Source organism: Coregonus lavaretus, assembly GCF_964263955.1.
Source record: "Coregonus lavaretus genome assembly, chromosome: 34".
Lineage (NCBI taxonomy): Eukaryota > Metazoa > Chordata > Actinopteri > Salmoniformes > Salmonidae > Coregonus > Coregonus lavaretus.
Window position 1 is genome coordinate 29,649,333 of NC_140021.1, and position 17,535 is coordinate 29,666,867.

The 17,535-nt window shown below is 42.8% G+C and overlaps 1 protein-coding gene across 1 annotated transcript in view; it reads left to right on the forward strand.

The window, feature by feature from the left end:
- kiaa1217 (KIAA1217 ortholog) overlaps positions 1-17,535 on the forward strand; it is a 138,275-nt gene that overhangs the window by 39,398 nt on the left and 81,342 nt on the right. The window contains exon 2 of the mRNA XM_084151864.1: positions 15,260-15,552. Coding sequence (XP_084007990.1) covers positions 15,260-15,552 — 293 coding nt within the window. The remainder of the gene's footprint in view (positions 1-15,259; positions 15,553-17,535) is intronic.

The window sequence follows — 17,535 nt, forward strand, 5'->3', positions numbered from 1 at the left end:
AGCCCCAAAGCATGATGTTTCCACCCCCATGCTTCAAAGTAGGTATGGTGTTCTTTGGATGCAACTCAGCATTCTTTGTCCTCCAAACACGATGAGTTGAGTTTTTACCAAAAAGTTATATTTTGGTTTCATCTGACCATATGACATTCTCCCAATCCTCTTCTGGATCATCCAAATGCAGTCTGGCAAACTTCAGACAGGCCTGGACATGTACTGGCTTAAGCAGGGGGACACATCTTTCACTGCAGGATTTGAGTCCCTGGCGGCGTAGTTTGTTACTGATGGTAGGCTTTGTTACTTTGGTCCCAGCTCTCTGCAGGTCATTCACTAGGTCCCCCCGTGTGGTTCTGGGATTTTTGCTCACCATTCTTGTGATCATTTTGACCCCACGGGGTGAGATCTTGCGTGGAGCCCCAGATCGAGGGAGATTATCAGTGGTCTTGTATGTCTTCCATTTACTAATAATTGCTCCCACAGTTGATTTCTTTAAACCAAGCTGCTTACCTATTGCAGATTCAGTCTTCCCAGCCTGGTGCAGGTCTACAATTTTGTTTCTGGTGTCCTTTGACAGCTCTTTGGTCTTGGCCATAGTGGAGTTTGGAGTGTGACTGTTTGAGGTTGTGGACAGGTGTCTTTTATACTGATAACAAGTTCAAACAGGTGCCATTAATACAGGTAACGAGTGGAGGACAGAGGAGCCTCTTAAAGAAGAAGTTACAGGTCTGTGAGAGCCAGAAATCTTGCTTGTTTGTAGGTGACCAAATACTTATTTTCCACCATAATTTGCAAATAAATTCATTAAAAATCCTACAATGTGATTTTCTGGATTATTTTTTCTCAATTTGTCTGTCATAGTTGACTTGTACCTATGATGAAAATTACAGGCCTCTCTCATCTTTTTAAGTGGGAGAACTTGCACAATTGGTGGCTGACTAAATACTTTTTTTCCCCACTGTACATGTACATATTACCTCAATTACCTCGACTAGACGGAGCTGCTCTTCCTCCCGGGGAAGGACTGCCCGTTCCATGATCTTGCCATCACGGTTGACAACTTCGTTGTGTCCTCCTCCCAGAGTGCAAAGAGCCTTGGCGTGACCCTGGACAACACCCTGTCGTTCTCCGCTAACATCAAGGCGGTGACCCGATCCTGTAGGTTCATGCTTTACAACATTCGGAGAGTACGACCCTGCCTTACACAGGAAGCGGCACAGGTCCTAATCCAGGCACTTGTCATCTCCCGTCTGGATTACTGCAACTCGCTGTTGGCTGGGCTCCCTGCCTGTGCCATTAAACCCCTACAACTCATCCAGAATGCCGCAGCCCGTCTGGTGTTCAACCTTCCCAAGTTCTCTCACGTCATCCCGCTCCTCCGCACACTCCACTGACTTCCAGTTGAAGCTCGCATCTGCTACAAGACCATGGTGCTTGCCTACGGAGCTGTGAGGGGAACGGCACCTCCGTACCTTCAGGCTCTGATCAGTCCCTACACCCAAACGAGGGCATTGCGTTCATCCACCTCTGGCCTGCTGGCCCCCCTACCTCTGCGGAAGCACAGTTCCCGCTCAGCCCAGTCAAAACTGTTCGCTGCTCTGGCACCCCAATGGTGGAACAAGCTCCCTCACGACGCCAGGACAGCGGAGTCACTCACCACCTTCCGGAGACACTTGAAACCCCACCTCTTTAAGGAATACCTGGGATGGGATAAAGTAATCCTTCTACCCCCCCTTACCCCACCCCCCAAAATGTAAATAAAAATAATTGTAAAGTGGTTATCCCACTGGCTATAAGGTGAATGCACCAATTTGTAAGTCGCTCTGGATAAGAGCGTCTGCTAAATGACGTAAATGTAAATGTAAATGTAACCGGTGCCCCCGCACATTGACTCTGTACCGGTAACCCCTGTATGTAGCCTTGCTACACTTATTTTTCTTAAAACTGCATTGTTGGTTAAGCATTTCACTGTAAGGTCTGCACCTGTTGTATTTGGCGCATGTGACAATTAATATTTGATTTGATTTTGATTTGAAAATGTACAGACTCATTGAGCATAGCCCTGCTATTGAGAAAGGCCGCCATAGGCAGACCTGGCTCTCAAGAGAGGACAGGTTATGTGCACACTGCCCACAAAATGAGGTGTAAACTGAGCCTGCCAACTGTATGACCATATTAGAGACACATATTTCCCTCAGATTACACAGACCCACAAAGAATTTGAAAACAAACCCAATTTTCATAAACTCCCATATCTATTGGGTGAAATAGCACAGTGTGCCGTCACAGCAGCAAGATTTGTGACCTGTTGCCTCAAGAAAAGGGCAACCAGTGAAGAACAAACACTATTGTAAATAAAACCCATGTTTATTTATTTTCCCTTTTGTACTTTAACTATTTGCACATAATATGACATTTGAAATGTCTTTATTCTTTACTGTAATGTTTACTGTACGTTTTTTTGTTGTTTATTTCACTTTAGTTTATTATCTATTTCACTTGCTTTGGCAATGTAAACATATGTTTCCCACGCCAATAAAGCCCTTCAATTGAATTGAATTGAAAGAGAGAGAGAGTGGGGGGGGTATGTTATCACCAAGAACAAACACGTCTGCAATAGGAAACCTTTTTATAATGTTATGATTGTTGACTTAATACTTCTGGCTCAGCCTCAGTGGACCTCTGTGGACTACTTGGCTGTGACACATGGCTTGGTAGTGAAGTGTTTTAAGTCCAAGATCTCACTAAATGATTGGCTTCTCTGGGGATATTAGGCTAGCATTACTTGTCAGGCATCAGCAGGGACAAGGAATACAGTACAGTGGATTCAATTTTAAATTTGAAGACATCATAGGCAGTTACTGAGGTTCCTCAACTGTCTAAGGTTCTGACTGTTCTCCTTATCACTCAGATGGACTGATAGACAGATCAATGACTTACACTCTCGCTCTGTTTGTTCTCTAGAGCTGTATACAGTATGTGAGCATGCAGTTCCCTGTAATGTAAGCAGTTATTGATTAGTTTGTAATTAATTATTACAGTCTTAAAAGCCCAGTTAAAGGCCCAGTTCAGTCAAAAATGTAATTTTCCTGTGTTTTATATATATTTCCACACTATTAGGTTTTTAGTGTAAGAGCTCTTTGAAATGTTGTTTTGGTGGGATGGAGTTTTGGCCTGGCTGGTGACATCACCAGGCATTAAATTAGTTAATAGACCAATAAGAAAGAGAGTTCCAAACCTCTCTGCCAATAACAGCTAGTTTTCCGTTTTCCCCTCCCCAATCAGACCACTCCCAGACAGTCCTAGCAAAAGTCTTGCTTGAGAAATTGCTCTTTGCTATGAAGCTATTTTTGTTTCTTTTTTTACGATTTTAATTGAAAACAATCACAGTAAGGTACTTAAAATGATTTGATATTGAGATAAAAACGGCTGCATTAGACCTTTAAGCCTCCCACCATGATGTTTAACTACAATGACCCAAGTCATGGACATGATCTTGAAATCTGTCCATTTAGTGGGTATGAAATCCCACTCCTCTGATACTTCATATATAGTGCTCAGTCTCAGCGATACAGTTGAAGTCGGAAGTTTACATACACTTAGGTTGGAGTCATTAAAACTCGTTTTTCAACCACTCCACAAATTTCTTGTTAACAAACTATCGTTTTGGCAAGTCGGTTACTATAGTCTACTTTGTGCATGACACAAGTAATTTTTCCAACAATTGTTTACAGACAGATTATTTCACTTATAATTCACTGTATCACAATTCTAGTGGGTCAGAGGTTTACATACACTAAGTTGACTGTGCCTTTAAACAGCTTAGAAAATTCCAGAAAATGATGTCATGGCTTTAGAATCTTCTGATAGGCTAATTGACATAATTTGAGTCAATTGGAGGTGTACCTGTGGATGTATTTCAAGGCATAAACTCAGTACCTCTTTGCTTGACATCATGGGAAAATCAAAAGAAATCAGCCAAGACCTCAGAAAAAAATGTGTAGACCTCCACAAGTCTGTTTCATCCTTGGGAGCAATTTCCAAACGCCTGAAGGTACCATGTTCATCTGTACAAACAATAGTACGCAAGTATAAACACCATGGGACCATGCAGCCGTCATACCGCTCAGGAAGGAGACGTGTTCTGTCTCCAAGAGATGAACATACTTTGGTGCAAAAAGTGCAAATCAATCCCAGAACAACAGCAAAGGACCTTGTGAAAATGCTGGAGGAAACAGGTTCAAAAGTATCTATATCCACAGTAAAACTAGTCCTATATCGACATAACCTGAAAGGCCGCTCAGCAAGGAAGAAGCCACTGCTCCAAAACCGCCATAAAAAAGCCAGACTACGGTTTACAACTGCACATGGGGACAAAGATCGTACTTTTTGGAGGAATGTCCTCTGGTCTGATAAAACAAAAATAGAACTGTTTGGCCATAATGACCATTGTTATGTTTGAAGGAAAAAGGGGAACGGTTGCAAGCCGAAGAACACCATCCCAACCGTGAAGCACGGGGGTGGCAGCATCATGCTGTGGGGGTGCTTTGCTGCAGGAGGGACTGGTGCACTTCACAAAATAGATGGCATCATGAGGAAGGAAAATTATGTGGATATATTGAAGCAACATCTCAAGACATCAGTCAGGAAGTTAAAGCTTGGTCGCAAATGGGCCTTCCAAATCGACAATGACCCCAATTATACTTCCAAAGTTGTGGCAAAATGGCTTAAGGACAATAAAGTAAAGGTACTGGAGTGGCCATCACAAAGCCCTGACCTCAATCCTATTGAAAATGTGTGGGCAGAACTGAAAAAGGAGGCCTACAAACCTGACTCAGTTACACCAGCTCTGTCAGGAGGAATGGGCCAAAATTCACCCAACTTATTGTGGGAAGCTTGTGGAAGGCTACCCGAAACATTTGACCCAACTTAAACAATTTAAAGGCAATGCTACCAAATACTAATTGAGTGTATGTAAACTTCTGACTCACTGGGAATGTGATGAAAGAAATAAAAGCTGAAATAAATCATTCTCTCTACTATTATTCTGACATTTCACATTCTTAAAATAAAGTGGTGATCCTAACTGACCTAAAACAGGGATTTTTTACTAGGATTAAATGTCAGGAATTGTGAAAAACTGAGTTTAAATGTATTTGGCTAAGGTGTATGTAAACTTCCGACTTCAACTGTACATGCAGAGGAGGGGATAATATCAATTTCATATGCAGTAATACTCAGAGAGGCAGCTTCTTTGCTATGTTAGTGGTTGTTCTGGACGTCTGTAGGCCAGGGCCGAGCCTTGAGTGACTCACAGCCCCAGGAACGACTCTCCTAGCCAGGGAAGGAGAGGGACAGAGAGGGGAGGAAATCCGGGGAAGAGAGTGAGAGGTGCTCCCCACTCTCTCGCTCCTGGCAGGAAGTCCCAGACACATCTGATGTCAGGTGGTGCCTCTCTCCTCCTCTCTTCCTCTCGTCCCCTCCTTCTCTCCTCCCCTCAGGATGCTGTGGGCCTGTATATTTGATTGTAGCAAACAGCGCCCCCTGCTGTAGAACATGGACATGAGAATGGACTAGCCAAGTGTTCAAGGGAGTGTATGTCAACTTCAAATGTGCAGGAGTAGGGTGAAGTGCCTCTAGATGCTGATCTTGGGTCAGTTTTGCATTTCCCCCCACTAATGGTAAAAGTTAGGAGTGAGGGTGGGGAAGCTTCACCCCGGAGTGTGCATTTGTCACCTGTTAGTCAACCTCACATACACACAAACGGAATGATGGATGGATGTTTACTGAAGGAGGGTAGAAGGGGAGTTGACTGATGTCTCAGGGTACTCCAGCAGCACATTGTGTCAGCGTTCAGCAGACAAACAATGTGGGTTGATGATGTTCAGTGGAGCTAGGCAATAACAGAGAGAGCTGTACCGGTGGTTCTATTAATCTACAAAGCCATCGGGAAGCATTCATTAGTACTGACAGAGCCAACATCAGAGCTGTTTGGACCCTCTGTTTGTCTCCAAACTTGAATTGCAGGAAAAGGAAGGAGGGGGAGAAGGAAAGAGAGAGAGAGAGAGAGAGAGAGAGAGAGAGAGAGAGAGAGAGAGAGAGAGAGAGAGAGAGAGAGAGAGAGAGAGAGAGAGAGAGAGAGAGAGAGAGAGAGAGAGAGAGAGAGAGAGAGAGAGAGAGAGAGAGAGAGAGAGAGAGAGAGAGAGATGCATGAGAGGACAAATTAAATCTACTAAGCGATTTGTTGAGATCTGGACTGTTTCTTTTTAGCTGAATCACCTTCTTTTGAGTCAGATCTAAAGTAGAATCTGTTTTCATAATGACAGAGAATCAGGCTTATTGGCCAGTAGGGCCTCTGCCACACACAGAGGATCAGGCTTATTGGCTAGCAGGGCCTCTGTCACAGAGGAAATAAAACTGGTTTGTGCGACTTTATTGGAGCTCACCGCCTGTTCCATTGGGAGGATATTGAGTTTGCGGTCGAGTTAAAGACACACAGGTGTACCAACTCAAAATGAGCAATTCCATTCCATCGAGCAGCAATAAAATCAAGTAAAATGTATAATTTGTTTAGTTGAAGTACTCACTGGAATATGACGGCTTTGTGTTAAAAAGTATTTTCACTTACAGAGTTACAGAGAGGCAAATTAGTTATATACTTTTCCTCAACTACTCTTGTATCTATCTCTTTCTGTCTTTTTTTATCTCTCTGTCTCCCTCTCTCTATCTATTTCTCACACGCATGCACGCACTCACAAACACACACACACACACACACACACACACACACGCAGTCTGGCTATCATAGTGGTTCATATCATATCTAGCTCCTCTCTTTTGGTACCCGGCCCATCCAGGTTGGCAGACATGTCTCTGTCTGTTTATTGAAGACAGGAAACTCTGGTCAGTCAGGGCTGTGTTCTCTCTCTGATTCTCAGGCATCTTATTGTAGAATTGCATAATTAGCCTTCTGTTTCGACTGAAGGGCTGAGAGTGTACATATACACTGAGTGTACAAAACATTAAGGACACCTTCCTAATATTGAGTTGCACACCCACTTTTGCCCTCAGAACAGCCTCAATTCGTCAGGGCATGGACTCTACAAGGTGTCAAAAGTTTTCCACAGGAATGCTGGCACATGTTGCTTCCCACAGTTGTGTCAAATTGGCTGGATTTCCTTTGGGCGGTGGACCATTCTTGATACACACAGGAAACTGTTGAGCGTGAAAAACCCGGCAGCGTTGCAGTTCTTGACACAAACCGGCGAGCCTGGCACCTACAACCATATCCACTTAAATATTTTGTTTTGCCCATTCACCCTTCTGAATAACACACATACACAATCCATGTCTCAATTGTCTCAAGGCTTCAACATCCTTCTTTAACCTGTCTCCTCCTCTTCATCTACACTGATTGAAGTGGATTTAACAAGTGACATCAGTAAGGGATCATAGCTTTCACCTGGATTCACCTGGTCAGTCAATGTCATGGAAGAACTGGTGTCCTTTTTGTTTTGTACACTCAGTGTATTTAGTGCACTAATTTTGACCAGAGCCCAATAGGCCCTGGTCAAAAGTAGTGCACTAATTAGGGAATAGGGTGCCATTCGGGATGCTGAGAGTGTCTTGTAGAGTAAATGGAGTTTGAGTTGTGGCGGTGGAGACTATTATTTAATGAAAAGCCCTAGAGGAGGCAGATGCAGTCAGAGAGGAGATGAGATGTGTTTATCTGTGTGGTGGAGGTTTGGGATTATACAGCTAGTGAGAGGAAGATGGCACAGCCATGGCTTCATACAGACCTCCACCACTGTTTAGTGCAGAGCACAGACTGTCCATTGGCTTGCCAAAGATATGGATCACATAAACACTCACTGGGGCCAGAGGAAGAGCAATTGAGGGAGGGAGGAAGTGGGAGGTAGAGAGGGGTCAGGGGGGATAGAGGCAACTCAAGTTAAGTGGTATTTAAGGACAGGGAGAAACAGCCATCTGCATAAATAGTATTCATGTCAAACCAAACAGTTCTGGAAACTTGCACCATTGATTAAGATGTCTTAGTAGATTGCATATGGAGGCCCCATGGGACGATATGAGCTCTTGAGCATTATAGCCTCATATAACGTTGTATCAGTGCTGTAATAGCATAAGTTCAGTCTTAAGAGGGGTTTTAACTTCAGTCTTAACAGTTTGGATGGGTTTTAACTTCAGTCTTAAAGTTAGGAGTGTTCTTTCATTTCAGTCTTAAGAGTGAGGAGGGCAAGGAGGATGTTGGTCTGTGAATGAATCATAGCAGTTCTATTGAGCTCAGTAGGAGGTGTCAACCCCTGGACGCTCTCGAATCAAAACAGAGAAGTGATGAGTTAGTCTGTCTGGCACTAGAAGTTAAAGTCAGCTCCCACGTGATTGGATGGCAAGTTTACTAACGAGGTTCCAGCACCTATTTTGGAAAAATATTATGTGAGCGAGCATGTTCTCTATTATGATGTTATTCTACTACTTCATTGTCTTTTTAAATGACTATGTGTATATGCTGCAATGGGGATTAATAAAGTATTTATTATCTTATGTCAAAGAGCAGAAACTAGAGATGACAATTCTACATGTTTACATATCCTATCCCCCCTATAGATTTGTTTGACTTTACCCTTGTTATTGCCCTACTACAAATACTCAAGAGTAACAAAAATGACCTAGTTACTGTAATGTGTGTGAAAGTTGGAAGTGTCGACATGTACAGAAATGTTTTTACGACAGGAGAATGCACAAAGTGAAACAGATACTCAGGGGCCAAACGTTGAGGGCCCAAACGTTTCCTGTGTGTGTGTGTGTGTGTGTGTGTGTGTGTGTGTGTGTGTGTGTGTGTGTGTGTGTGTGTGTGTGTGTCAGGTTGCGTGTGAACAATGTGACCGGGCTGCATTGTGAGAGCATTAATAGGTGCTTTTCACTGAGCTAGGAGGACCAGCATGGAAAAGACCTTATCCGTTAGATCAGCAATCAGCTTCCTCTCAATGTAGAAATCAGCCTCTTTGTAAGCTGTCAGACGTGGCAGGAGACCTCCACAGTGTCTGTCTCAAATGGCACCCTGTATTTCCTATAAAGTGCACTACTTTTGACCAGGGCCCATAGCTCTGATCAAAAGTAGTGCATTATACGGGTTTTGGGATTTGGGACGCACCCGTAGCCTACTACCGATCCTGTTCATGGCAGAGTCCTGGCGGGGTGGCAGTGCCCCTTTTACAGGCTGCTCATGGGAAGGAGGTAGGTAATGAGTTCTAGTGAAGGACATGGAAGGAATCAGATGGTCTAAAATTAGGCGACTGGCGAGAATACAAATCACTTTTATGTGCTAAGTTAGTGAGTCCATTGTAACAGGCAGGGGAGTGAGATTCGTGTGTACAAGCTAGCGTGCATGTGTCCATCAGACGGAGGTCTTGAACAGAATTCTCTTCCAAAAGGTACAGACAAAAACATCCATATACCTTTGGATTGGGTTTCGACAACTGTGATAGTCCAGATCTTATGCCCAACATTTTCAATGCGTAAGAATGGACATTGTGTATCCCATATCAACAGGGGAGTACAGATTGTCGTGGTCATAGTAGTGCCCTATGTGGGCTTTTCTGTTGTAGCACACTGCAGCTCTTTGTTTCATGTTAATGGGTAAGTCTTACCAGAAGAGTGGGAGTCGTGCCTGATACATTCCTCCATAAATGACTAAGGATGCGTCCCAAATGGCAACCTGTTCACTATATAGTGCACTATTTCTAACTATATAGGGAGGATATGGTGCCTTTTGGGACCATATTTACATGGAGTAACTGGAGACGACAAAGCACGGGACCTTACACTTAACCAGCCCCACACTGTCACGCCGCAAGTGTTGCATGTCTTCTTTTGACCGAGACTATTATTTACTTAACACTGGCAAATGGGAGAGAGGACATTCTTTAGATACTAGCCTGTAGACACATTTCACTTTCCGCCACCTCTCAAGACTTCTCAGAGTACATGGTCATTTTCCGTCTGGGTGTTCACAATAGGGTCTATTCGGTTGAGTGAGTGAGTGAGTGAATGAGTAAGTGAGTGAGTGATTATAGTGTAGGGTTGTATGGTAGGTTTTCTTGTTTGAAATTTGAGTGGCAGAAACTGACTGGTTGGGTGGTTTAGGTAATAGGTACCAACTTACCGTACATGTATACTATGGGGATTCTGGCTAACTGGTCTGTATATTTCGCCTCCTCTTGCTGGGTCATTTTCTATCTGGCTATTTGTTCAGAGGATAGAAGGGCAGGTTGGTTGAGTGTTTGGAATTTGAGTAGCAGAAACTGACTGGTTCAGGTACCGACATACCATATACACTGAGTGTACGAAACATTAGGAACACCTGCTCTTTCCATGACATAGACTGACCAGGTGAATCCAGGTGAAAGATATGATCCATTATTGATGTCACTTATTAAATCCACTTCAATGAGTGTAGAGACAATTGAGACATGGATTGTGTATGTGTGCCATTCAGAGGGTGAATGGGCAAGACAAAAGATTTTAGTGCCTTTGAACGGGATACGTTAGTAGGTGCCAGGCACACCGGTTTGTGTCAAGAACTGCAACGCTGCTGTGTTTTTCATGCTCAACAGTTTCCTGTGTGTGTCAAGAATGGTCCACCACCCAAAGGACATCCAGCCAACTGGACAACTGTGGAAAGCATTGGAGTCAACATGGGCCAGCATCCCTGTGGAATGCTTTCGACACCTTGTAGAGTCCATGCTCCGACGAATTGAGGCAAAAGGGGGGGATGCAACTCAATATTAGGAAGGTGTCCTTAATGTTTTGTACACTCAGTGTATATACTATGCTATAGGGATTCTGGGTCAACGGTTTGATGGCTGTCTGGGAGTAAGTGGGTGGGAGTACCACTTCTCTCCATGTGTTTGACATTATCTTTCATCTGGCTCAACTTTGTTTGTTCATGTGCTGACCCCTCCACTTTCAATTACATGGCCCACAAACTACACATTGATCTCCTCACGTTTACTGTAAAAATATTGAAACTGCTGTGGAAATACAAAATGTTAGATGATAAACATGTAATCGGTTCCTGTTTGACACACAGAGACACGCACGCACACACACACACACACACACACACACACACACACACACACACACACACTCTTACATGCACACACTCACATGCACACACACACACACGAGTCCCAAAATGTTGGGCATATGTTTGCAGTCATGTATAGCAAACATACAGGATATGTTTCAAGTCAACAGTACAGTCACACGTTTAGACAAATAAACATTCATGTGACGATTATTTTTGATTTCCATAACCCTTATGATACTGGTTGAGCAGGTCAGCTTTGTTAGGTTATGTATATGTTTGGCATATGTTACAAAACCATTTTCATGGCTGTACTTATGATGGCAGCTGATCACTTAAAAAGCAGCTGAGCAAAGATAAGTTAAGAGCCTTGTGCGATGAATTTAAACTGGCTGTAAACCAGAAGTATGGCACATGCCTGGTTACATCTCAAATGACACCCTATTCTCTTTATAGTGCACTACGTTTGACAAAAGTAGTGTACTATAAAGGGATTAGGGTGCCATTTGGACAGATGCCTGTCTTTGTCAGGTTCCCTATGAGATCAGAGGGAATGGCTTAGTAGGAGTCAGCTCATATAAGACATAGTGTAGTGGCAAAGACCAGAGAGGACCGTGTGTGTGTTAGACAGAGTGGGTCAGACACCTGTTGGTCTGGGGCCCACTCTCTAACTGAACGATGCCAGTAACCTATTTTAGATAGCTATAGAGAGGAGGCAACTTACACGCACACTCTCTCTCCCTCTCACATACACATGCGCACATACCCAACCTTACACAAATAGTGGTTGGCCTGAGGCAGAGAAGAGGTGCTTGCTGTCCCTCCTGTGTCCTGGAATTGAGTTTGTTTTCTAAATCCCTACTGGTCACCCCTGTGGTTCTGGGCGGATCTCAAGGCCCTTTTTCACGTGAGTCCTGTCTGGAATTTGGAAGTCAACAGTTGCCTGTGTTGTTTTTCTATTTCTTCGGTCCCAGTTTGTTACTCGTGGGATAAAATGGAAAAAGGCAGTGGAGGAATTGAAGAGATAGGAGAGGAGGATGTATTCTATTCTATTCTAGAATGTTCAAGTCTTGTTGAAGGTAAGGCACTTGAAACTGAAAGAGAATTGGCTGATTTAACGTTTCTGTAGCGTTCGGTGTAGATACAATAGCTAAGTGATTTAGAAACTGTTTTCAGGAGTTAAAAATAGGCCTGTAAGTACGTCAGCCATGCTGCAACACTCAACTAGAAGAGTAAGGGCAGCGGGATATCTTTCATTAGCCATCCATCGGCAGTGCAGTGCTTTTCTGGTATGTTCCTAGCTACATCACACCCCCATTTACAGTGCTTAACTGATCCAGACAAAGTTTACTGTGAGTTGTGTGGGTGGAAATATCCATGTGAATGCACGTTATCAGTTCTGTTGGTGTTCAAGTTTCAAGATTTAATGTCACATGCACAAGTACAGTGGAATGCCTTTCTTGCAAGCTCTAACCCCAACAATCAATAACAATGTAATACTAAAAATAACAAGGTAGAACAAAAACACACGTACTATATACAGGGTCAATTCCAGTACCACATTTACAATGTGCAGGGATACTGGATCGATAGAGGTAGATATGTGTAGGGGTAAGGTGACTAGACATCAGGATGATAAACAGAGTAGCAGCAGCATATATGATGATTGTATGTGAGTGGGTGTGTGTAGAGTCAGTAAATGTCTGTGCATATTATGTGTGTGTTAGCAAATTATGGAGTATGTGTTCACACTGGGTGACCAAAACACCATGTGATAGGAAACACTACTGTGTGGGAGCAAAGCGGAGCGACTGAAATACAATGCTGAAACTGAAAGTCATGTTACACCCATGTGCTTTTGTTTGGTGAGGAAACATAAGACAGCAATAATTATATAGCCAGACCCTTATTTTTCCCCATTAACCTTGGACAAGTACACATTATGGCTGTACCTGCAGTCTAGAGAAACAAGCCAACAGATCAGCATGCTTTATTACTCTCTCCTTGTGTTTTCACACTCCACCGCTCCTCTCTTCCTCTCCTCCTCCTCTCTTATCCTCCACGCCCCAGCCCTATTGGGAACCAAAAGCCTGGAAGAATTACAGCGCGGGGAAAAAGAGTCTGTGTCAGCACACGGCACCATGGGATAGCTCTCAGTCTCACAGCAAGCCCCTCACTGTCACAAACACGCTGGATACATCCCAAATAGCATATTCCCTATATAGCACACTGTATAAAGTAGTGAAATAGTCGTCAAAAGTAGTGCACTATAAAGGGAATACGGTGCCATTTGGGACACATCCACTGCCCAGCCTGAGCCAAAATGGTTCCCTCATTGATTTGTAGTGTTAATGCCCAGCCCCAAGGAATGGATTGATTTATAACAAGATAATAGAGTGTTTAGAGCTTGAACTGAAGGAAATGTTTCTCATTATCTCTTTAGTATCTTAAAGTGATGCTCCAGAGCTTTTGTATAATTTCAGCCAGTAGTTTTGAAAGTAGTCCTCACGAGCCAAAAATGGACCCCGGAAATTGTGCACAATTGTATACTACAACATCCTTGTAATTTATTTTTAAAAATTAAATTCGTACAATATGTTACGAATTTGTAAGTGGTTAAGATCCCGGACTGCCTCTTTAAGATTGAATATCATGTTGATATATTGGGTAGTTAACAGTATGTTGATGTGTTATAATGGAGTTGAATGGTTTTCAATATTTATGTTTTTAATTTGACATATGGTTTCTGTTTTTCCTAGAAGTTCATGATGTATCAATGTTCACAGTTGAGAGGAAGACAGGACATCCCTTTAGAGAATGGAGTTATTCCAAGTCAAGATCGCCGCCGTTATTCAAACATCCTAATGTGCTACTGGAAGGAATAACATTTCCTCCTGAAAATATTGACTTTGACGTACGAATGTATGTAGTCAGCGACTTCTGTTCACTATGAGGATTCCATTTCCCAAGTGTCTGTATATAAACAGATTCTCTGGATAACGTTTTGTCTCTCTCCTAGACAGATTTTGAATGTTTGCCCAGGCTTTTGAATGTCGGGGAGAGTTTAAAGTGAACAGCTGCTTCAGTTTAATGTTTTCATCACTGATATTGTTTCTGTCACATGAAATCTGGAGTTCCGATCACTGAAATAAGCAACAACATGAATATGTGATGAGGTGGAGGCCTGCATCCTAAATAGCACCCTATTCCCTTTATAGTGCACTACTCTTTGACCAGGGTTGGCCACTATATAGGGAATAGCATGTAATTTGGGACACATATGGGGACTAGTCTGCAGTACTGGATGCTTCCTATCCTGGAAGATATCAATATCCCACTTTATGATTTGATGATACTTCATGCAATGAAGCTTGAAGGTTGTTTCCTATGGCTAGATTTATTGAGAATTCCCTCAGATAAATGATTATATAACAGAACAATGCCTCTCATTATTTTATTGGATGCTTAGTTCTCTACTGATGCTGTCGTTGAGACATTATGCTGTTTTCAGCTTAGCCCCAGATGAAACTGTGTATACTAAACAAGAGCAGTTGGCTATGTCTGTTCGCGATATTCTGCAAATATTTTGTTCCATTGCCCCAGGCAAGCTCAATCAAACCCAGATAAAGCATTTGGCATCATTTCAAATAGTATTTGAACCCAGGTCTGATCTGTAGATGCAGTATTTTATGTCTAGACTGCGTTTTCATAACATCCATAATGTCTCAATGTCTACAATGGGATCATGCATCAGTCTGCTGATAATGGATTTTACAGGTTGTGTGTATCTTCAGCCATCTTCAGCCACATTTGAAAATGTCATTATGTAATTCAGTTAGAGCACGGAGCCTGGATCTTTCCCAATCTGGCTGGTCCACTGGCGTTTAGGGTTAGGTCTCTGACTTAGACTATAATTTTATAGTCATGTGTATAACCATAAGGGTTTGTGAATGCACCTAAGGACACGCACACTCACACACACACACTCACACACTTGTTTTTTCCTGCGTAGTACATTCTTGGGCGCCCACTACCCTGCCCACTGCCACACCCAAGCCCCGTTTTGGCCCAGGAGAAACCATGCACCCACACACACCAATAGAATAGTGCCACAGTACCTGTATGTTGACCAAGCCTCTCTCGCTCTCTCTCCAGAGCAAACCAAAAGCAACCTAAAGGTAACCTCCCTGGAGGACTCCGAGCACCTGAGCAGGAGGCAGGGCCCCACGAATGGGACCCCCACCCGGACCCAGGACCCCAAAGGTAACGGCAGTCGCACCGTCCCCCGCAGGCACACGTTAGGGGGGGCACGCAGCTCCCGAGAGATCCTGGCCATGCAGCCCTCGGACATGGACAAGAAGAGGGAGGCCTTCCTGGAGCACCTGAAGCAGAAGTACCCTCACCATGCCTCGGCCATCATGGGCCACCAGGAGAGGCTCAGGGAACAGGTTAGTGACGAACAGGTTAGTGACAGTGGAGATATTTCATTACATATTTTTACTTGCGTGTCCTACTGGCGGTCTAAGCCACTGCCACCAGAATACATGTACCAGTGAAAGCGTGGGTCTCCCATCTCCTCCTATCTTTCCTGTAAGTCTTTCACCTGGGCTTTATTGTGACACTTTTCCTAGTTAATCAACTTCTTTGGTCCAAATTATAAATGAACGTTAGACTACTCTTTTACACCTGGGGTGTTACAAGTCATTTGTATTTGTCTTGTTTGGGTCAGGTGACAGTCCAATAGCAACACTATTTCTCCCGGTTTTGCCACAGGTTAAAATGGGAAGTCCATTCCATAAATCATGTTGTCACATCTTTTTATCCTTAGACTGCTCCAAGATTATAATTGTTTGTCTGGTGCAGAAGTGGTAAACATTTGGCTCCTTTTCAGTGAGGTGAATTAGAGCTGGACTCATACTGGATCAGTTTCCCAGACACAGATTAAAGCTAGTCTTGGACTAAGAAACATGGTCAATGGAGAATCTAGCTTTTTAGTACAGGACAAAAACTATTCTGTATCCGGGAAACTGGCCCCCGGTGTTCACATTCATTATTTTACAAACTCTGCAAACTTAACATCTACCACTAGCTGCTTATTGCATGTTGGTCATTCATTAATAATGACCGCTAAATAACCATAGATTCATCATCAGAATCCTCTGTTCACACACTCAGTAAAAACAGAGTGATTTAGGTATAGAGTTAAAGTGATGCCAAATGGGCCCTGGTCAAAATAGTGCACTATAAAAGGAATAAGGTACAATTTGGGACACACACTGAGAGTCTTTAGACCAAGGTGTGGTAGCCCTTTCCTGCAGTCATTGACCAAAAGCGCCCTCTTTGGCCTCATGGGTGGAATGTTAATTTCATAATTCATTTTCTTTTTCTTTTTTTTACGACGAAAATCAGGTGTTTCTATGTCAAACAGTTTTGTTATATTTCAGTCTTCTGTGATGTATAAGTGTAATATTGGGATGCAAACTCAAAATTGAATACATTTCAATTCTATATCTGACATGGTACAGGTGTCTTCTTTTTTTAAGCCCATAACCATGTGTGTGAGGTGTATACTTTTGTTTCAAAGTAGATTTGTTTAAGACTACCAAGAAACACTCTGTGTGACCCTGATTCAGCCCACTGCAGTAAAAGGTTAAACATTCGGCCCGCAAGCTCATACAATCCGGCTTGCCGGGGGTTTGAGTAAAAAAAATTGTATACAGTATATATATATATATATATGTTAGTGATGGGGGAAAAATCGATACAGTTACATATCAGAATATTATTCTTGATGATCTATTGTATCGTCTAATCCCCGAGCCGACTAGGTGAAAAATCTGTCGATGTGCCCTTGAGCAAGGCACTTAACCCTAATTGCTCCTGTAAGTCGCTCTGGATAAGAGCGTCTGCTAAATGACTAAAATGTAAATGTAAAATGTATCGTTTAGACAATATCACAATATTATTTTTGCACTAGTTGGCTGTACCAGCACCAGAACTCCAGTATATTTCCTTCATAACTTGTTCTCCAGCTTCTTTTTAAATAGGGAGCCGATTTGTTTTCAGCACTTATATTTCCATGACTCGTTTTCTCATGGCTCTCTCTTGTCCCTCTGCAGCAGACATACTGGTGAGCAATATGTTTGGACCATGGAATCTCAATAAAATCACAGTATTGAATCACAATACATATATACTCTGGAGAATCGTGAGAATCGCAATACATATCGTATCAGCGCCTAAGTATCGTGATCATTTTGTTTCGTGAGGTCGCTGGCAATTCCCAGCCTCGCAAAAGTATTCTGATTTTAATGTATTACAAAGTGGGATTAAAATTGATTTAATTGTCATTTTTTGTCAACAATATACACTAAATACTCTGTAATGCAGAAGTGGAAGATTTTTTGTTGTTTGTTTGTTTTAACTAAAAT